Source organism: Diachasmimorpha longicaudata, chromosome 9, assembly GCF_034640455.1.
Source record: "Diachasmimorpha longicaudata isolate KC_UGA_2023 chromosome 9, iyDiaLong2, whole genome shotgun sequence".
Taxonomy (NCBI): Eukaryota; Metazoa; Arthropoda; class Insecta; order Hymenoptera; family Braconidae; genus Diachasmimorpha; species Diachasmimorpha longicaudata.
Window position 1 is genome coordinate 5,845,943 of NC_087233.1, and position 21,355 is coordinate 5,867,297.

The 21,355-nt window shown below is 40.9% G+C and overlaps 4 protein-coding genes across 9 annotated transcripts; 2 read left to right on the forward strand and 2 right to left on the reverse strand.

Moving 5' to 3' along the window:
* Positions 1-20: 20 nt before the first annotated feature.
* On the forward strand, positions 21-18,236 carry LOC135166110 (rab3 GTPase-activating protein catalytic subunit). Of its 3 annotated transcripts, XR_010299626.1 has the most exons (11): positions 21-457; positions 513-795; positions 869-1,628; positions 1,709-1,923; positions 15,670-15,815; positions 15,903-16,225; positions 16,458-16,557; positions 16,713-17,032; positions 17,170-17,373; positions 17,440-17,806; positions 18,091-18,236. XR_010299626.1 is itself a non-coding variant. In XM_064128110.1 (10 exons), the coding sequence occupies exons 1-10, from the start codon at positions 262-264 to the stop codon at positions 17,659-17,661; spliced, it is 2,769 nt and encodes a 922-aa protein (XP_063984180.1). In that variant the 5' UTR covers positions 21-261; the 3' UTR covers positions 17,662-18,017. The 3 variants fall into 3 exon arrangements, 2 of the variants coding, with proteins under 2 accessions (XP_063984180.1, XP_063984181.1); XM_064128110.1 differs by lacking the exon at positions 18,091-18,236 and having other exon boundaries at positions 17,440-18,017; XM_064128111.1 differs by lacking the exon at positions 18,091-18,236 and having other exon boundaries at positions 15,906-16,225; positions 17,440-18,017.
* On the reverse strand, positions 1,956-14,801 carry Haf (hattifattener). Of its 4 annotated transcripts, none has more exons than XM_064128115.1 (7): positions 14,389-14,801; positions 5,314-6,185; positions 4,869-5,184; positions 3,994-4,628; positions 3,482-3,914; positions 3,340-3,423; positions 1,956-2,927 (listed from the first exon to the last, which is right to left on the reverse strand). In XM_064128115.1, exons 1-7 carry the CDS (start codon positions 14,390-14,392, stop codon positions 2,641-2,643), a joined length of 2,631 nt encoding a protein of 876 aa, XP_063984185.1. In that variant the 5' UTR covers positions 14,393-14,801; the 3' UTR covers positions 1,956-2,640. The 4 variants fall into 4 exon arrangements, with proteins under 4 accessions (XP_063984185.1, XP_063984186.1, XP_063984182.1 ...); XM_064128116.1 differs by having other exon boundaries at positions 3,340-3,399; positions 14,389-14,800; XM_064128112.1 differs by having other exon boundaries at positions 3,223-3,423; positions 14,389-14,800.
* On the forward strand, positions 6,450-14,117 carry LOC135166212 (uncharacterized). The gene is made up of 6 exons (XM_064128291.1): positions 6,450-8,993; positions 9,325-10,008; positions 11,647-11,852; positions 11,964-12,263; positions 13,276-13,437; positions 13,869-14,117. The coding sequence occupies exons 1-2, from the start codon at positions 8,843-8,845 to the stop codon at positions 9,474-9,476; spliced, it is 303 nt and encodes a 100-aa protein (XP_063984361.1). The 5' UTR covers positions 6,450-8,842; the 3' UTR covers positions 9,477-10,008; positions 11,647-11,852; positions 11,964-12,263; positions 13,276-13,437; positions 13,869-14,117.
* LOC135166112 (transport and Golgi organization protein 6 homolog) lies at positions 17,885-21,019 on the reverse strand. Its single transcript, XM_064128117.1, has 2 exons — positions 20,879-21,019; positions 17,885-20,793 (listed from the first exon to the last, which is right to left on the reverse strand). Exons 1-2 carry the CDS (start codon positions 20,943-20,945, stop codon positions 18,113-18,115), a joined length of 2,748 nt encoding a protein of 915 aa, XP_063984187.1. The 5' UTR covers positions 20,946-21,019; the 3' UTR covers positions 17,885-18,112.
* Positions 21,020-21,355: the final 336 nt, after the last annotated feature.

Here is a 21,355-nt window from a genome sequence, read left to right on the forward strand (position 1 = left end):
GTGTGTTGATGGTTGAACACTGTCGATAAAGAAGGCACCTGGCGGTGTTTGATCTACCATACCGGTGGACTAAAGTTGGGTATCAGAAAATGACTTCGCAAGATGGCGGACAAGTTCTTGTAGAGGGCGTCCTACAGTTTAGCGTCTCTCGAATTGTCAGCTGTTTTCAGCTGAACAAAAACAATGTTAGAAAGTGAACCATATTTCCAAAGTTTTCACATCAACAATAGTTGTTAGACCTTGAAGACACTAATTGTGAATATGGAAAACGTAGAGATTGAGGACTTTTATCATCATGATTTCACGACGGCCACCGAGTGGGAAGTGTTTATCGCGAGGCTGGAAGAAATAATGCACGAGTGGAAACTACCACAGACGAAGATTGGGCCCCCCTTAAAAGTCAGAGACTTTGTTAATTTATCGTGGAATGAACAATCTGAAGAATTGAACTTCGCAGGTACGTCCAGAAAATCCCAATTAGGTGAGCACGTTTTATAAGTTAATTTTTCTAGATGTGGGATTCGTTCTCAAGCACTTCAAATTGGAAACAAAGGAGGAGGAAGAGGAGGATGCTTTTGATGACAGTGAAGATCTGAGTACTCAAGCACATATCGATGCTCTGAACATCTCAAATGATTTCCTTCGGATCGACAAGGATCACATGGAAATAGCTAAATACTATGGACTCAGAGAGTTCATAGTTTTGACTCCAACCAAACGAATGGCAATCACCGATGAAACGAGGATTAAAATTTTAATCAGCTCGCTGACTATCGCAGCGAATAATGCCAATTGGTAATTGGAGCAAGAGAAAGATGAATAATTATTTTTTTAAAGCGTTCTGGGAATTTATCATGATGTTTTTCAGTGAAATACCAGCATTGGTGCAAGCTCAGGAGTTGTGGCAACAGTTTTATCTTGGCATTGCTGTTGGCAGAGGAACGATGACGCACTTGGACATGGTGCATTTGAAAAAAACACCTCCTCATTGTCGTCATCTCACTGGCTTACTAGCACTTTTCAAACAAAAAATAAGTGACGGTTGTGGAATGCGTTTGGATCCAGTGACAGTCTCTGTGAGGTTCTCGTATTTGTTGAAAGACTGGACGAGCCACACTTGGACACAAGAACCCCCTGATTTTGATTTCATGCAGGGGGAAACGGTCGGTGTCGCTGAACTTGGTAAACTACCTTTTGGAGCCACATTCGATCCAGTCGGAGAACTGAAACTCTTCACGACCTGGCCCCAAATGGCAGAAAATGTCGTTATAGACAGCGAAAGCTTCAGTGATTTGGAGCCTCAGCTGGCACCAGAATGGTCAGCAGTAGTGAAAATGGTCGCCTCGCCCGCCTGTCTACTCGGAGAATATCTCTCAGACTTCCTCGCCCTCTGCAGCAATCAGAAGAGTCTGGTAGATATGCTGGGGGATGCTGCAGCTTACATGGATAACTCAGATCAGATTCTGAGCTCTGCTTTCAATAGATTGACAGAATCCAGCATTCCAACAATTTCCAAAGTTGTGAATAAGGTTCCAAGGAAAAACAGCAAAAATGTTGATGGTCCAATTGCTGAAGAAGTTATGATCTCAATACTTTACTTTCTGTTCCCTGATGCTGAGGAGCCACCGGTGAGACCCATTTCACAATTTTATTTCCAATATGATTATCTCAATGGAAAATTGAGAAAATATGTTTTTTTTTTCTTCAGAAATCTTCGTACGGTGACATGAACAGTTACAGTGGTGATGATGATTTATGGAAAGGTGTGAAGACATGTGCTCTGGAGGGATTGGTCTGGAGATTATCCATTGTAGCAGCTCACTGCACCCACAACTTGGGAGGTGCACTTGCCCTGGCTCAACTCTGGCATGAATTTGTCCAGGAAATTCGCTTCCGGTGGGAACGGAGTATTCTCATCCCGGGGTAAGTAATCTCCCATTAAATATTTATCGTAATTACGAATAATGCACGTCTATATTTGATTCAACAATACGCGATTTACAAATACTGGGATTAATAACGTTACAAGCATTCATTATGTTCTCTCGTTAAAATTCACGTCCACTCTCTAATCGGTTTTTATTAAAAAAACAGTTATAATTAGTATAAATGAAGAGCTTATGCAGAAATCCTATTAACTCAGGAGTACTACAGTCTTTGGAAGAGCCACATGTCACTGATTAAACATTTGACGAGTATTTAACAATAATCTTGTCATGTTGGAGGGATTAGGGTAGAGTGGCCTTGCTATTAGCTTATTGTCAATGAAAAAATTCACTAAATATCTGTGTCCACTCACCAATTATCGATAATTCGAGTCTTATCTCCGAGTATAAAAAATTAATTCATTAGACACGAGTCAGATAACTCTACAATTAATTATAGAATTTTCAAGCACCAGAAATCATTCGTCGAGATCCTCCACATTGAATAACTCTATAAATTCACATTCTAACAGTCCTAGCCTAATTTTTAACATTCTAAACTTCCCAACATTGACTCGGTAGTCAAAAGTGTCCTGTATAGTACATCCTAACAACTACTCTCGCCTCCTCATTTTAATATTTTTTTCTTTTCCGCTAATGAACACTCTTGAGCAATGCGCAAAAAATAATATTAAAAAAAAAATTGGTTAACTTTCTAAAGTGGTACAAGACCACTTCTTGTCGTTGGATTTCGTGACATGTAGATGTCCATGTCATGATCCGTCCAATTATTTTCCTCATAATTGTTGAGTGTGTGAGTTGAATCAGCTAAGCTGTATCTGCTGCCAGGACGGGGCGGTGGATTTTGTTCGAGTGTACGATTTCGCGATCTTGGACGTTGACGTCGTGCCGATGCATGGGGTGGTAAATGATTTCCTGGGTATCCATTACGTGACATTCTATCTGAAGCGGCCGCCAATGATTGCCGCGACTGACGTAATTCTGTTTATGGGGAATTTATGACATTAACATGAGTGGCAGTTTTTACTTGTGTTAGTAGTTAGAATACGAAGATCCTGGTGTTATTCTCAAGTGGGTCTTGCCAGTCGTAAAAAGACTGAAAGGCTATGGAATTTTTTCCAGCGTTCACGCTATTTATTCTATTGTAAAATAATACCTCCGAATTGTTTAAATATTTCGTGAAAATTTTGGAAAAAAATACTTTCGCATGGCCTTCAGTCAATCTGTTAGATCAAAGCGATAAAGCATTAATTGAAAACAGCTAGCGAAGACAAACCTGGCCGTGTATTGACGAGATTATTAGCAAGTGCAGTGTTTGCAAAGTAGCGTGACGAATTGTTGGAAAAGCTGTGCTGTGACTGTCCATCGGCGATTGAACGCGTTGATATTTTACCGCCATAATGGCTGGCCTGAGATCTCACATCGTCAATGCACGAGGCCCGGGTAATGGAGCCTGTGAATGAATTTTGAATGAAACCTTGAAAAAATAGATAATAAGCAGCTGCATCGGTCATCATTATCACTAATTAACTTACCTTGTCGATCGATGGGGAATATTCGGGGCCGGGGAATACTACGATTGCTGTAGGCTGACACCTGGTCCCACTCTTTCTGGGCATTGTAGGCACTTAGAGTTGCCATTGATGCCAGAGGGCCAGCTGGACTTGGTGTTGGTCCGACATTGGAGCAACAGTTTACTGGAAGTCCTGCTATTGGTCCACCACTTTTAGCCTGATCGAGGCTGTGAATTGTGTGCAATTGTCGGGCTCGTCGTCGATTAGCCACCACAAATATAATTACAGCCATTACGATGGTTGCACAGATAGCTGCACTCGCTGCTATCGTTATTTTATCCATGTTGGAGGTCGGTGATGGCTCTGTGCGAACCTCTCGGCACTGATTATAAGGGACATTAGCTGGAGTCACGTTGGAATCCTCGAGGGATAAGACACAGACAATAAGGCACTCCTATTACGCAGAAAAAAAATTGAAAATCATTCACATAAATGAAGTGGAGGAAAATAAATGGCTGAACTCAAATGCTCACATTATCAGGTACATTCTTTATTTTGAACTCTCGTTCACTGGCATCGAGTGGTGGTGCTTGTTTGAACTCATTGTCACCGAATACTCGGTAGACAACTCTGAACTCGATGGCCTTTGGGGACTGGCTGTCCCAGGTGATGATCACTGTGTTATCCTGCCTGATGACGTCCTTCAGAATAATCTTGTCGGTGTTCCTCGACTTGTACAGGGGCCTCTGGTCCGACGATGCAAACACCATCGGCGGCTTCGGCTGGTGCATTGTATTGTGTTCTCCAGCCTGAGGAATCCGCGCTGGGGCCTGAGTCGTCTTCACAATAACGACATTTCCGGTTCTGGCGGCTGTTGAACGAGTCGATGTGCTCACTGTTCTTGGAGATGTCAGGGGGGTATCTGTTTGTCTGATTTCCGTTGTGGATATTGGACTCGTGAATGACGTGGAGTACGTGGCATTTGTGTAGGTTGCTTTTGGAGTTGTTTCACTGGTTGTTGATGGGGTTGTTGGCGGTGGTAGTGGTGATCGAGTTGTGGGTAGGAGACCCTCGACTACTCCAGTTACCGGTCCCATCGGCTCTTTCGTATCTACTGACTCCACTGTACCGATGCCTATTATCTCCGATGGTCTCTCGCAAACCATTTCTTGAATAAAAAAAAATTCGTTGTGGAATTGCACGAGAAGAAAAATTTTCAGGGAATTTCTTTTTTTTTTATTATTTTCTGGTAATAGTCGACTTGTGGGAGAAGTATCGAGTGCACTGGATGATTATTAAATACATTTAGGAGTAAATTACAATGGAAAATTCTTTCCTGGCAATTACGGAAAATTGTTGAGCGTTTCTACTTTCAAATAATACGGGTGTCAGTCAGCGGTGGAATTACCTTCAGGATCAATGTTGTAGAAGCTTCTCTCTTGCAACCTCAGGGGACTCCCACAGAATTGGGGTTTTCTTTCACGACTCGTGACTTGTAAATCCTTGGTTCTTATCCAATTGGCGATCCAACGGAGTTTACAATCACAGACTAAAAATCGTCCACCCAGACTTAATCCACGGAGTGTTCCGTTGAGAGTTGCTAGGGCTTCTTCGGGTACTGTCGACAGGGGATTTCCATCGATTGCTAGGAGAGTTATGGAGGGATTATTGTGGAATGCATTCACAGGCAGCTCTGTGATGAGATTGAAACCAATGTCAAGTACCTGTTGCAGAGAATTATTTTGAAAATGATTTGTGAAATTGAAATGAATGAAGTTGACATCACAAAACAATTTATTAACCACAAAATTATGTGGTGTATTAATTGTTGAATTTTTTATTTGATGACTCACCCTGAGATCGTGAATACTGCTGATAGCACCAGTAGGAAAATCAGGAATGAGATTATTCAGAAGACTGAGGGAGCTCAACGTGTCTTTAATACCATAGAAAGCATCGGCGTCGATATTCTGAATTAAATTCCTCTCCAAATTGAGTCCAGTGAGGGAATTCAGGCCCTCAAAGGCCTTTTTACCGACCACTCCGGGGAGTTCTTTGATGCCATTCTGCGAGAGATCGAGGAAAGCCAGGGTTTTTAAGCCTCTCAAAGCCTCTGGCACTAACTTCTGACGTGTGCCCTTCAAGTTCAGGTTCTTCAGTGATTTTTCCAGGCCTCTGAATGCCCCAGGTGCCAGGGTAATGTCGTTGTCAGCAATTTTGAGGGTCACAAGTTTGAGATTTTGAAAGGCATCATTCTCGACTCTCGTAATGTTGTTCAATGAAATATCTAGAACCGTTAGATTTCGAAGATATTTGAGTGTTGTCGTCGGTATCTCCGTCAGCTCATTGTCTTTAAGATTGAGAGTTCTCATGGAATTCTCTTGACCCTTGAAGGCATCCTCCTCGATTGTTTTTATCTTACAACCGGATAATTGCATATTGTTTATTCGAATACTAGACAGAGAGCTATTTTTGAGAATTCCAATTGTACTGTTATTTATGTAAAACAAATCGACGGTTGTCTTGGCAGCATAACGTCGGATTGCTGTGAGCAGTTGATTGAAGTCAACGATGTCACACTGCACTGAGAGCTCTCGAGCTAAATTATAATCGCAGATGCAGGAGCTATCCAGCTCAGTGACCTGGCTTGCCCATGGACAGGGAGAGGTCGCCGAGGACAGATTGATTATTACAGCTAGGAGCAAGCACTTCTGCAACATTTGACCTAAAAAAAACAAGTGGACAATTGCATTATTTTTTTTATCATAAAAAAAAACATTTTTACTCTGACAAACCCTCGGAACAATTCAGGGTTGATTGGTGTCTTTGGATAAGACCTATCAACGTTCATGTCTGGGAGAAAAATCATAGATCTTCTACAAGAACAATGAAAACTATTCGAGTGAAAAATAACAGAAAATTCGCATATTTTTCCGGTTTTTGCTAATTTTGAAACGTGATAGGGTTTCTTTTCTCGTTTGTAGATGAGTCGTCGCAATGAAATAGTCATGTCACTGGTGATTCTTACGGGGAAAATGGTGAGCAGCCTTGAAGGAGAGTTGTACAAACGTGAGCAAACTCATAGGCCGGACCCGTTACGAGTCAATGGCCCGGACGCTGGGTTTGTCTCAAAGTCCTTCGAACACGATTTCTTTTAGCCTGTCGATGATATTATACAGCTGTGAATCAACAGGCCGATCTTCTCCCGTTATATGATTTTTTTTTCGGCACCGAAATTGAGGAAAAATACGAGTGATACGATTTCTATGGCTCGGGAGAAATGATTGGAGAATTGAAACAGCAATTGATATTTACTGGGGCATATGTAAATTGTACCGCAGTATTAATAGTTTCTAATTTTTTTTTAATGGTTTCTCGGGGTTTAATAGAGCGTTGCTGTTCCATACGTGTGGTATGACACAATTTCAATGTTCTAACTGTTTAATTTCATTCTGAACGGGTATCAATGAATATCGGGTATTTCGATCGTGCGTACATTAGCGTATCTAATGCAACATATCATCAGGTCCTGTGTGAATGTGGCCTTTGATGTGGAGTATTGAAGGGGATTAGAAAAAATTTCTTTAGTTATTTTTTAAGCCATCCGGGGAATTGGTGGTGAGGTAATCGTTTAGCCACAGCGGGATAATCCGTTATTATTCCAATTATACCACCAATTCTCACTGATGATTCAGTGAAGATCGAACCTCCAATTTTCAAGGCCCATTTTCGAATGAATCACAATGGATTTTACATCCTATTCGTAATAAAAAAAATATAAAAAATAGTGGAGGATGAAAATGATCGAGATAAATGGAAATTTCAATATTCAAATGAATAGTCATTTCTCGCTGGTGATTTCCATTTTTTATTTTACGTTTTAGGAACTGTACAGCACAAAAGTCAGTAATGAATTCTGTAACGGTCGCTATGGAGCGCGAATAGCCATTAATTTTTAATCTCGATCATAATCTAGGAATTATTCATTGACCGTCTTCTCAGGCTTTATTAAATACAGGTGTCCGAATAGACCTGGTGGGTGCACTTTAACTGGAACATTTCCTCGAGAAAACTCTTCGAGTGGAAAAAAAAAAAGAAACTAGATAAGGGATTAACAAATTTTAGTGATAAATGCAGTCAATTCTATCGAAGGTATGAGATACAACGAGAGGGATATTGCAGACCTTTCACTCACGATTTGATTGTAATCTCCGTATGTATCAGGGCTGGGGGATTGAAAATGGTTCTCATACGATTGAATTCCTCGAGCATAACAAGGATTAGGTAATGATCGGAAGAGTTTTTCACAGCGAGACATTTTTATCCTGTTTCTCGCCTTTAGAAGGGGCAACAATTACACTGTTAATATTCTCGAGGTTTCTTATTGTCGTTTTTTATAGTGTAAAGGCCATGAAATTATTTTGACTTTTGATCTTGAGTAAGTTCACCAGTTGTGATGATATATCGTCAACAAAGTGACTCCGGAAATTTTGTAATTTTCACATTACGAAAGATTCGAAAAACGAGTGGATAACAAGGGGATAAATTTTGAAAATTTCAATCTGTCATTTTTCGAGTTTTTAAATTTGTCAAAATGCTCTGCAGTAAATATTGTCCTCCCAAATGATTCATTTCCTTGATTCGTGTTGTTTGAACGGGTTCCTGGAGATCGGGTGAATAACTCTGTCGTCCCAGTTATTAGACATTTTAATATCGAGAAAAATTGTAAAAAATCACTTGATCTTCACTGCCGAAGGGCAAAGATCCCGAAACACCCAGCCATTACATCCCAATTTTATCAATTTAATTTCTGTCCATAATCATGTAGACTAATTAATTGTACATGCCTAGAATCCGTTAATCACTCATTTACCAGTCTTGAGTAAGATACGGAACACTTGTTAACCGGGCCACAATCATTCCTTACTATGGCTCATGCTGTTGGTCTATTACCACAATCAGCGCATTTCATGTTTGTATACATATATTGCCACCGGACGGTGATAATGATGGGCACTTTGGCTTGAATAAATCTTGGGTTTGTTAATATCACCGATGGGTATTCACGTACATTCTGGGCTATCTCTTGCCTCAGCGATCTCTCTCCACACTCATTAATCCCCCACCAATCGATCATTACGAGAATCTCAGAGGTGAATGAGGAAGGCGTCGTGTAGATGGTGTCAATGCCAAGATGTCTCTTAATATTTTTTTAATAATATACGTTAAAAGACGAGGGGATATTTTATATTATTCATTTGACAAAGACAAAGACCAGGGGATAATTCTGCTGTTTTTTATTTGAGGAATTCAACTTTCCTGTTGGTAGTTTGTCTCCATCAAGAGTTTCTCACAGTTTCTAGGGCCCCTCCTCTCGCCATTATGACACTTTTTCCTTTCCTGCTGCATTTATGGGACTCATTCGACGCCGGAGAACTGGACCAGAGGCTTTCATTCATAATATTTCAACGAGCCAAGAGAGTCATTGTCAAATATTTAAAAAAACTAATATTTGAACGAATAAAACCACGAGGTAAATGGCATTTCCGCCCCAGTTATGTACATTCAGTAATCAAACGTTCGAGTTCTTTATAACGGATTAGAAACGAGTAGTTCACGATGGAGAAAATAATGTTTGCTCATAAAATCAGTGAGATTCTTGTTAATTATCGGGGATAGTTCGATGAATATAAATTGCTCATTCGATTATTGGACGTATCGATAAATGAATTTAATAATCCACCAGGTAATTTTGTTCCTGAATTATGTTTTATTATTGATGTCCAGTGGGATCCAGACGTCCTTCACCAGAGTCCTTAACATTTTGATGATATATACGCTGTTGTACGTTCGTCTTTTTCCAGATTCCTCCTGCCTCATGCATAGTTATTACACAGGTGATTGTCATAATGCTCAATCCATCATTGCAAGATGTTTTTATGTGGACATCACCCATTGCCCAATACGATTAACCAGAGATCTTGCGATTCCAATGAGCCACGCACCGAGTTGCTGAGGAATTTCTTGGCCTTTCACTTTCATTCTGGTGGATTTTTTTACAGGGGCTGCATTATCCTTTTAATTTTTCCGAGGGATCCAGTCATTATTTGCGAGAACATATCCCCCTACCAGGGAGAGCCCCCTGCTGTGGACGGGAAATTTTTTTGGGCTGGAGGCTTTCGATTGATTCTGGAAATTAATGAATCGTCGATCATCTTCGGGGATTTCTTATGAAATTCATCGTCAATCATTTTTATTTCATCTCTCATTGTTTATCGTCGGTCTGTTGTAATGCCGTAAAACCTGTCTCGTTCATAGTGAATACCAATTATTCAATCCACGCGCATAATCATGATTCATTGCTCCATTATGAGTCAGTAAAGTGCTGGCATGTTGACAGTGCAGGTGAAAGCCGGGGGAGTCGATCAAACAATGGAGTGTCAATAGCGTGTTTTAAATTTTGGTGTTTTTTTGTTTTACGATACAAAGGGAAGTTATTGGTGGAGACTTAACATGGAAAACGTTTTCCATTGGAATTTTTTATTGAGGTGCAGTGGACTGATAAAAAATTATTCTTGAAAATTCAATTTTTTAATTTTTCAAACATTTCTAATCAAAGAATTTTAACAAATGCAAATTATTTTAATACTGCCACTGTCATTGAGTGGGTCAACATGTAAATGACAAGAATCCTAACGGATTTCTCGCAAAATAATGGGATTATTCGAGTAGTTGTGATTAATAAAAACTGGAAATTATTTTGCAGTGAACGGTATGTTTAGTAGGACTGTGGGAATAATGCGCAAGTGGAGGTCCTTTTGTTACATAAATATTCTCTCCCGGTGAGTGTTGTTTCATGAATGGATCTGTGAAAGCAACCAGCGGATGTTGTTTCTCCTCTGCTCGTCGGGATATTCTTCTGATGATAAATTCATTATGTCCAGAGTGACTTTACAGATCAATTGTCCATCGGTTTATTGGTGGGGTATCAGTCCTGTCAGGTGTAATTATTTAAAAATCACGGGTACATTGCACTACGGTGAAATTGTATAAACTGTACGTGCTTCGGTAGCTACGATATTCTGCGTACGTCTTCGTTTACGATCCGCCGAACTTTCCATATGGCTAGTAACGGTTTACGGTACTACAACTTGGCACAATATTCCGTATGTGTCTGAGGTACTGTTAACCCGATGGTATCCATTGCCAGTGAGATATCTATTATATCCACGCACGAACCATATCGATGAAATTCAACCCTGGGACCTGGGTAACTGGAACAAACGTCGTTTGCACCTTTTCAAGAGGAAATTTTCGGTCCACGTACTCCAGTATCTCCAGGACATTTTGGTGGACAACATCACGATTTTCAGGTTTTTTCAGTCTTTAAAATTGACAAAACGTTTTTCTTGTCATTATCCTGTCGGAACTTGCAAATTATTGGTACAAGGACTTCCGTTGGAACCCCGAGAATGTTAAATAATTCGCTCTTGCTCAACACTGGTTAACAAGTTTCTCCAGATTTGTTAATATCACAGGCTATTGATCCCAAATATATATTCTGTATATTTCAGTACCAGAAAGTGAGCGCGTTTATGTCAATACCCTGATCCTAAGTCTCACACACGATCTAGGGAAAAAGGAGTAGACTGTAGTGTTCGTAGAAGGTATTCGCCAACTTTCATTTTAAACATTTCTCGGTTACATACTGTTGGTGCGAACCGAGACCAAGATGCCAGTTTGTATGAATCGGTCCCGAGGCGACTTGTTTCGTACCCCGATGCCTTTCGATCTCGCAGGTGTCTACGCACCGACGTCAAGTCCCTCAACGTCCACCAGATGAAGCGGAAAAAATTAATAAAAAGTTCTAGGAAAATACAAACGCTGCACGCGATGGAAGAACGAAATAAAAAATTAGGAAGACAATTTGTTGCTCTAGAGGTTGAGGAAAAATTTAATCAGCAAGTTTTTGATAATTCTCCAGGTACAATTGTCTGGAAATTTTTTTTTATGTTTTTAGGTTTAATTGTCTCTTCAGTCAGATAAAAATGTTGGTTTGATGGAGACAATTTGAAGACTTATTAGTCGATAATTGTTTTATGAGTTCCGTTTGGTTGCACACGGTCGAGTCTCGCTTTTCACTTTGAATCTTCGATACAGTCATCTTTATCCTTTTGTGAATGCAGTTTACGTGGCATCCTCCTCGTCCCCTTCTCCTCGTCAGGTGCATTTCACCGCTAGGCATAATACGATAGATCCTTCCGTCTTGATCGCTGCAAGTAGACCGGACACGCGGGTCAGTCGGACATTCGTACCCCGGATAATTTCACACTAATTTAAATTTCGAGGAACCGAGAGACGTCTAATTAAATTGTCAAGGATCCTAGCACTGGTGAGTGGAAAATTTCCGCAAATTAATAAGATAAAAAATTTTCTCGTTCATCATTTTTTATCCCAGACTCAAATAATTGTTCAGATAATTTTTTTCTTTGCTAAATTTTAGTCAGCAAGGAGACGAGACCATTTTACAGCTAATCCGGACCCGGAGTCTTCTTGGGAGATGACTGGAAAGCCTTGAGCCTCGATAGAAAAAAAAAAATCTCCCACGTCTTAACGGATTTTCGGCGCATCACTCTCACCAATTACGCGACCTCTCCCGACAGCATTTGTCCTCAATAATATTTGTTATTTAGGATCCAATTAACGTCGAGCGGTGCCGCGGTATTAAAATACTCCGAGAAATCTGGGGATTAAATTTCTGGAGATGAGCGCTCTTACCTCGTCTAGAGTGAACGTAAGAAATGTTCGTACGGTGAATTCTCTAGCGGGTTTTGTGGATTAAAATTCTCTTGTTTTTTCTCCGGGCGTCTGCTGGGGGATAATCCAATGGACAGATTAGACTTATTAGACTCATATGTGTTACATCTTGTTGAATTAAATTCACTCCGTGCGATTTCAAGGAGAAAATTAATGAATTGGGTTCGTGATCATGAACCACTTCAATTCAATTTTCCTTCAGTTCTACGAGAACTCATTTTTCAATTTTTTTTTTCTGGTAATTTTTATAACAATTTTGTCTGGGTGATCATTATCGATCAGCCCACCTAATCCGTGTCAAATCAGATAAAATCGTTTGTCAGACGATTTGAACAGTCCAACCGCAACGTACTAACGATATTGCGTTGTGATATATTTTTTATTAATTGCTCAGGTGCAATGGAATGCTCAACTTAATGCGTAATAGTAAAGAAGAAGTAGGTGGACGAAGCGTTAGAATTAGAGCTTAGAGAAGTATTATATCTTTGAAAGCGTAACGGCTATACCTCGTCATTACGTCGGTCTCTTCGGGATTTTCAAAGTCATGAAAATCTGCGATTTCTTTTATGTAGTTAATTGATAAATAAAATCTTGCGACCCGGGGCGCGCGAAAAATATTTATTTTTCTGCCGCTATCTGGAGGAAATACTCCGCTTTCTTCTTCGGAAATAAAAAAAAATGAGGAAATCGCGACAATAGCGCGTTCTGCGAATCAAAATTCATTCAAAATAGACGAGCATTGAGAGTCAGTACGTAACGCACTATTTTATTATGGATCGCTGGGAATGGTTGCACAATAGAAAGCGAGCGGTGAGAAATAAGAAAAAATTGAATAAAAAAATGTGAATAAAGAGTATCAACAATAGTAAGGAAGAGTCGTACTCCCGTTTTAATTGCCATATAGTTGAAGAAAACAGATGAATATTAATTTGAAATTTAAAAGGCTATTGAGTGCAGGTACTTTGGGGATTTTACTCGATGAACTATTGATTTTTTAGTGTTGGAATGGTCACAGATGATGAAATGAATGGTGAATCGCATTGGTCGGGCAATTACCGAAGGACCCTCCGACGGAAGTCAAGAAGTCAGCCCGGAAATGAGAGCTCCGCTCGTGTTCCTTCAGGGGAATGATGTAGGCTAGTGAATTCCTTCGGTCTGAGGTGAAAAAATATTGTAGATTATATTTCGTTGTTAAGGAACATCGCTGGGAAAAATAATTTCCCATTTCTTTGATGCGCCGGCAGTTGTCAAGTGTTTTCCCCATTAATTATTAATTTTTTTTCTGAAATTTCGCTGGAATCGCGTCCCATAATATTCGGTATAAATTCACAATTTTGAGGATAATTCACGTCATTATTTTTCCCCGCAAATCAACGAATGATTTTTTATTTTAAAAATATTGGCAGTAAATGTAGCCATCCTGGGCACTTTATGGACATGGTTTGCTGAGCATAACGTTCATGCTCAAACACTAAACCGGATCACTATGGTCTCTGGGTATTATCCAAAGCAAAACGATTGAATAGCGTTATCGACGGCTTCGGTTACCTCTCACATTAGCAAACAAAATTGATAAAATCCCAGGGGTCAGGTATTTTATGTTGCAGCGTCGTATCGTGTGCAACGGGGGAGGAAATTCTGCACTTTGTACATATCTCAAGGACGAAAAATGTGGAGTAAAAAACGATCCACCTCCGATGGGTAGTCTCTCGTCGCGTAGGTGCATTCACCCCTCTGTATGCACCGATACAAGATACAAGCCAGGCGGTATACAACGAATCGTACGGGGAGTCTGCTGCGTGCACTTATCCAGGAATGTTACCGATGCGATGCCCGGTTAAACGAGTTCAGTCAGGATGAGGAGTTTTGTCACGGTTTTCGACAGATTCCCAGGGACCCCAAGGACTATCTCCTGCATTGAAAAATTTTTTTTCTACTCCAAATACCCTGAACGGAATAATTTAGGGGGCACGAGGTGCGCTCATCACTCCACAACTTCATTATTCACCGCATCAATCAATTTTAAATCATCAGGATCGACTAAATGGGGAAAAATATCATCTGAACGCTGACACCTGAAGAGTCTGCTCCTCTCCTCTGTCATTACTTACTCATTTTGTCGTTAATTGCGGTGAAAATCACGCATGTCCCATAATGAAATTCATCCCACAGATGAGTGGCACAATTATCCAAAAAAAATAAATAAATTTTCTTTCACTTCACTCGAAAAATAGGGAAAACGTGGTATTTTGTTGCTGACACACTGCGGTATTTTTTAATGAAAAATCCAGGCGTACGGTATTCCCGAAAGACGCTGTTAGCTATCGCTCGTTAGCATCGACATCACCGTGTCTTGGGCGCGACTGTACGGACGTCGTAGCTGTAGGTGAATACAGCAAGACCCGTAGAATCTCACTCCAACGTAGTTGGTTGTCTCGTGGTGGTGTTTGCCGGTTCCCGTCGAGACCGGTGGTTACAGAGTCACTAGTAAAGTGGGATAGGGTAGGCAATGGGTATAAGGTATACTCAGGGAAATACTCAGCGTTGCCCACACCTTAACTTCCAGCCGGTTTCTGCTTCTGTTCCCCTCTCATACCCCTTCCCCCCTCCACCACTTCCTCACCACCATCATCGGCAAACCTTTCCATGCTCACGACTTAAATTCACATGTACAGCAGTGAATTCCACGAGTGGTACGTTTGTATGATGTCAATTAATATTATCCGTCATCGGTGAATTTGATAAAATAGAATGGAAGTTCAGAGGGATCAACGGAGAAGGTGGAGAATTAATGGGATTCACGGAATGCAAGTGAAAGCACGTTTATGAGCACTTCTGCATCTAGAGGATTTAAAGAAAAATTGGGAAATTCAAAGCATTCCCCAGATTCTTGACCGATTTTTTTTTTATTACTGACACTGGCAATTACTCCAGTTATTTTCCTGTTTTTTTTTTTAAACATCTGCATACAATTTTTGATACGTCTGCTGTAATGTCTATGATTATTTTTTATGATCTTGTGTTTGTTGTGCGCCGAATAGAAATGTCGAAAAGTGTAACGCCAGTGGGCGCAGTAAAAAATGAATAAAATTCGCTTTTCTTTTTGAGATTATCCAAACAATTTCAAGCGCGAGGATTGGAACGCATGGGGTAATTGATCTTGGCAACTTGTCGATTGTTATTACGAGTGAATGCAGATTTCCGCTCTCAGGGTATTTAGATTAACCGACAGTCCCTTGTAATTTGTGTTAATTAGTCATCGTGTAACAGCACTAACGACGCTGATTTCGTCAATGTGTACAATCCACTGACGAAATACTGCTACCTTTGTTACTCTTGATTTTTTTCCTCCTCACTCATTTGTATTTTTTTTTTTAATTTTCTGCCTCCAGTGTGGGAACCGGGTTTCCGGATTCAGTGCGTACCTGTTTACTCCATCAGAAGCTACAGATGATGAATTGTTGCATCGAGCGTAAAAAAGCGAGAGAAGAATCGGCTTATAAACAACAAAGTCTGGACGTTGATGACTTTGAATCTGGTGAGAAAATCTCCCGAGCTGTTCAGCTAGTCTTTTCAGTCCCTAAAAACACTGCTCCCACGTGTCTGTATTTTTTTTATTTTAAAGCAGAGTCAGAGGAGGAGTTCTTCGAGTGTACGGAGGAGGTGACGGATAAATATGAAGAGATGCCGCTGAAGAGGAGCCAGAGGTGTAAACAACTACTGTGGAACCGCCCAACTGGGAGACTAGCCAAGCATCCGACCCTTCGGCTCCTGAAAACAGGGGATACCGTTTACTTGCCAGTCACCCAGGATCCAGTACCGAAAACTGAAGATCAACTTGAGGAGGATGCACAAGTAATGATGCAGCTTGGCACCGATAAACATGGCTCGGAGATGCGTGCTCGTCTCATGAGTGCGTCCCTTCTGTCTGATATGGAGTCCTTCAAGGTAGATAATTGCATTGGACTTGGATGAAATTACAGGGAGAGAGGATTTAAATCAGTAGTGAAACGATAAATCGTGTCCTCTACGTGGATTTTTTTTCGTCGACATGTTTGGTCTGATGGTGATCGCACAATTTTTATTAAAAATAATTCAAGAGATTTTATTTAACCGCACATCCTCAATTTTAATCCTCAATAAATATTTTAAAGAAGTGACTGATCGGTTTATTCAACAGGCGGCTAATCCGGGATCAGAATTAGAAGACTTCATTCGATGGTATTCACCGAGAGACTGGATCGAGGTGGAGGGGACTGATGAGTGGGGACAGCCGGCAGGTAAATTAATCAATTCGTCAATAATTAGTGCAGTTTAATCAATCTAAAAATACATTCAAATCAGAAAAAAATAATTTGGGGGAACTAATTGATTTCCCTGGAAATCACTTGATTTATATGTGAAGAGCGTATGAATTGATGATCGACGGTTTCAGGATATTTATCCCCTCGAATGAAACTCGAAAATAATCCGTGGGCAACGACATGGGCATCGGCACAACCAGTTCCCGCTCATCGACAAAAACGTCTCTTCGATGATACTCGTGAGGCGGAGAAGGCAATCCACTATTTAGCATCAAAGCGACTCGGTGAAATAGCCCAGTTGCTCCTCCCAGCAGTTACTCACGCCGCACTCTTCACTCTCAATCAGCAGAAAACTCATTCACTACCAAATTTGCCGGACGTTACCCTGGGAATACTCAATAAACTTCAATATGCAACGAAGCCAATTCAACAGAAGATGCAATTATATGAGGTGTGTGAGAGCTGAATTAAATTATTTCATTCACTTAGTGAATGAATGAACTGAATGACTGATTAATTCATTAAGTGAATAATTATAAAAATAATGGATCAATGAATAAATTTATTTATGGAACTATGTTTATTCAGGAAATTGTTAGAGACATCGAGAACGTGGAAGCCCTGATAGCGCAGATAAATTCACTCCAGCATAAACTCTGCGGGGACGATCATTCAAAGGAGATGATCTCCTTCATCACTCAGCTTATGCGGGAGAAAGAGGTGTCGGTGCCTGGTGGAGCTAAGGGATACGTTGGATCCCGGATAACTGAGATGTTCAGAGACGCTCAAAAGGTGTGGAAAATTGTAAATTAACACTAGCTAGTGCCTTTCCCGAAATTCCCTGACTTTTTTTTCCAGGCTGGCCACATGATGAACTCAATGTCCTCGACAAGTAAACATCAGGCTGATGGCAATCAGAAAACATTCCCGGAGCCTTCGTGCAAAGAATTCATACTGCGAATTGTAACGCCAAGACCTTCGCCATCGTCTACCCCTCAGCCTCAGAGGTTGTACGCCTGCCTCAAGCGAGAGTACATCAGACTCGCTGGTTTTTTCTCCGAGGACACGACCTTCTTGTAATCGTTGAGTGAAAGATAAATGGAAGTATATCGCGGGAGGAAAGCGGCTCAAATAGGGCGGTTAATGGTTTTTTCATTAACTTGAAGATCAATTAATTGGTTCTGGAGTTATTGGACGGAAGAAAAATATTGGATTCTTGGAACAGGTGAATTATGTTGTTTCATCAGAAATTGAGAATTTTTATTGTTATTTAAAATCGAAAGGATTGACTTTCAGCAAACAATTAAATTAAAACTTTTATTATTTATTTTATTGGGATTGATTAAATTTTAAGGGAAGCTGGTCTCAATTAGTAGATAAATAACGCATGTTCAATGAAATGTCAATAAAGATTACAATTTTTTGTACTCATCGAATGCAAAACTAATGATTTGTTATCGAAAGCTCTATCGATGCGTTTATTAATGAAGAAAATAATTTCTTGAATAGTTTTTTATGAAACATCACAGACTCATCGATTCAACAAAAAAATGCTCTTCTCAAGCTGAGGTTTTACGAATAGAAGACTCTTCACGATGCTATCGAGCTCCTCCAGCGCTAATTGTGCATGAAGCCTCAAAACAGGATCATCGTCATTATCCCTGAGGTGCTTGAGGGCCCGGTAAACAGGCAAAAGTTGACTCCCAAGATTTCCGAGTACATCTTTACCAAGACCACGAATGAGTAAAGTGACCACTAGAACAGCAGCTCGTCGACATTCAGGGAATTTATCCGTTTCAATGATACAGCCGATGCAATAAAGAACTTCAATTACAGCATTACCGAGAGAAAATCCAAGTACGTTGCAGAGTTCCCCCAGACACGATAAACTCGAAGCACGAACCATGGGATCGGTGTCTCTAACAGCACAAAGGAAACCGTTTATTAGTGTTGTCTTATAAGCTGGTGCCATATCTCCCAGCAATCGAGTTGTTTTCACCAGAATTTCCCCCAGTTTTGCACGATTTTCTGGTGCCACACCAGTGGAATCTGACTCTCTCGTCATATCTGCGAACTCCTGGATCAAAATACCGATTACTTTCTGTGGAAATTTCAGTGCCAGTGCGGACAGTCCATTGATCGACGCCAGATAAATGAAGGAATCCTCGTCCTTGAGATTTTGCTGGAACAAGTACACGAGTAGATCTGATTTTCCAGTGATCGATGAACTCGACGTCTCGATTAATTTCGTCAGACTGATCAATCCATGAGCCCTCACTGGCAGCAATGGATCTGTGAGGTCTTTCAGAGCTTTGTCAAAGGGACTTTCATTGCTCTCCTCAACACTGAGGTCTTCAAAACGAGGAGTAACTCCCCTCTGTCTGACGATCTGTTGCACCTCGACAATCAGAGATTTCAGGTGCTCCGGGCATTTCCAGTTGGTGAGCCTCTCCTTGAGGAATCTAGATAAATTATCGAAAGGCGTCCAGCTCCAATCCTTAGGCTTCTTCCTCTCCGCCACTATCTCCTTGATCAGCATCAAACTGACGTAGAGAATGTCCACGTGATCGTCATCCCCTGGAGACACGAAAGATTCCTCGAATAATTCCGTTATGAAACCGATGAGATGCTCCGGATGCCTCAGCTGATGTTCCTGGACACTTTTGCAGTTTGCGAGACTGAGGAGTAGCTTCATCACCACCAGCTGACTCTCCAACCGGTCCAGAACATTAGCCTCACGTTTTCTGATCTTGCAGAAGAAGGATTGGGAGTAATTGAAGAGGTGCCAGGGCAAGTCGGGAGAATCTTTCACGAGATCGAAGAGACAGTCGGCAGAATTCTCTGGATTAACTTCTTCCACTTCTCCTGTGACTTCTAGACCTCCTGAAGGACCAAACTCAAACTTCATTTGTCCTCCAAAATTTCCTGGGTGAATGTCGTGTCCCAGAAACGCACAAATTAATTTATCCCTTAAGTCAGATGAGTTCAGCAGATTAATTAATAGTTCTTTCGATTTTAACCTGAGAAGACAAGGGCTCTGGCACGTCTTTTTGTAAATGCAGAATAGAGGAACCGCCGTTTCTGCTATTAAATCTATCGGAAGGCATTTGAAGTTGGCGTCAGTGGAGATGAACAATTTCGTGAGGTTCTCCAAGCACTTGGAGATCTCAACCTCTCCCCTGGTCCTCGACCCAACGTCAGATGTACCAGGAGTTGTCAAAAGTGGCTCACAAATCTTATCGATGATCTTAGTCTTGCTAACCTCAGGGTGAACCTCCTGGAGAGTTCTTATGCATGTCCTGGCGATGTCTGGAGAGCTCCTCACAGCTGTCGACGACAAAAGCTCCAGCAGCTGCGAGCACACAGTCGAGTAATACTCTTCAGGATTATTCCCATGATTCATAGCTATCAATTTTGATATCGTATCCAGTCTATCCCAGTGTATTCCCAGGTCTACAGTGTCCTGACAGGTCGCTGCTATGAGTGAGTAAACTCCTGTCGGTTCCATTATCAAATTGATCAGGTAGAGCTTGACGTTTTTCTTGACCCACTGGGGAATGTTCTGGAGACCGAACAGGACCATCAGCTCCTTGATGACAGCAGACTGAGGACAATTATTTACGATGTCAGTGAGGATTCTCTTGAACTCCATCTGTTCATTTTGTAGTTTGTCGTAGAGTTCAGGGGTCATCTGGAACTTTGAGGGTTCAACGTTGTCCTGAGACTTTGGCTTCATCAGCGGTGCATGAGAGAGCTGAACGAGAGCCCCCAGGAGGGGCCCCAGTTGAGTTAAAATGGCTGGTCTCAATGAAATCTCTGAAAACATCCTCACCATTGCTCTCACTGTCGTCGACAGTCTGCTGTATTTACCCAAATCAGTCAGGTCTTCCTGGAGGTCCAAGACGGATGGGTAGAGTGCTCTCAGTTCTTTCGAGATACCAGGAATCAGGCCGGGGAAGACTCCCAAGGATATCACCTGCTCAATTGCTATTTTCACACATCTGTACTCGTTAACACTCATAAATGTCTCGCTTTTCGATAAGACATTCATCTGGAGATCTTCCAAGACGTGGAGAATTGTCTGGAGGTATTTACGACTGTCAGCTGTGTCCCCTCCATCACTGCAGGATTCTTCTATCTCTCTCTTTAATTTTTCGGGTAATAGATCGAACACTTGGCAGTTGAGGCTGTTCTTTTCATTGTTTGTGCCTCCTGGAAATGTCGCAGAATTTATTAAACAAAATACTCAACAATAACCGCTTAACCTCACTATCAACTAAAATATCGGTATAATGACCTTCAGTAGTGAGTCTCAACAAAATTCCATGATAATCCACATCCACAGGACGTTCAGATGACTCCATTCTCTTTCTGATTGTCAATCAGTCGTAAATAACTAAATAATAAAGCAGTCTCATTGCTGTTCACTGTATTCGTATGTAGGTAGGCAACAGGTGATTGCTATTTGCAAAATAAATCACTTCTATCGTTTGTGATAGGTTTCTAGCCATTTGTACTAAACTTAAAATATTTTGAGAGTTTCTCATTTACTTTTAAATGGAGAAGGACGAATTCAACATGAGTTTGGCCGGCAGATTAGCAAATATTTATGTTCTTCAATTGTTTCACTGCATATTAATAAATTATAAGTCTAAATTATTGAACTACAAACGATTCTGTCTAATGATTGGGTAGTGGATGTACAAGTTCGACGGTCGGTAAATCCAACTAGCAGTCAGTAACGACCTCTGTGTGTCATATTTTCCGCGAACGA

Bases quoted from the DNA above. Each gene is read 5' to 3' on its own strand.
- LOC135166110 (XM_064128110.1), top strand. From the start codon at position 262: ATGGAAAACGTAGAGATTGAGGACTTTTATCATCATGATTTCACGACG. The intron at 458-512 runs GTACGTCCAGAA...TAATTTTTCTAG, and splicing joins TGAAGAATTGAACTTCGCAG to ATGTGGGATTCGTTCTCAAG. The intron at 17,374-17,439 runs GTGTGGAAAATT...TTTTTTTTCCAG, and splicing joins TGTTCAGAGACGCTCAAAAG to GCTGGCCACATGATGAACTC.
- LOC135166212 (XM_064128291.1), top strand. From the start codon at position 8,843: ATGACACTTTTTCCTTTCCTGCTGCATTTATGGGACTCATTCGACGCC. The intron at 8,994-9,324 runs GTAAATGGCATT...GTCTTTTTCCAG, and splicing joins TGAACGAATAAAACCACGAG to ATTCCTCCTGCCTCATGCAT.
- Haf (XM_064128112.1), bottom strand. The intron at 3,915-3,993 runs GTGAGCATTTGA...TCTGCGTAATAG, and splicing joins TAAAGAATGTACCTGATAAT to GAGTGCCTTATTGTCTGTGT. The intron at 3,424-3,481 runs GTAAGTTAATTA...TATTTTTTCAAG, and splicing joins ATTCCCCATCGATCGACAAG to GTTTCATTCAAAATTCATTC.
- LOC135166112 (XM_064128117.1), bottom strand. From the start codon at position 20,945: ATGGAGTCATCTGAACGTCCTGTGGATGTGGATTATCATGGAATTTTG. The intron at 20,794-20,878 runs GTCATTATACCG...CGACATTTCCAG, and splicing joins GTTGAGACTCACTACTGAAG to GAGGCACAAACAATGAAAAG.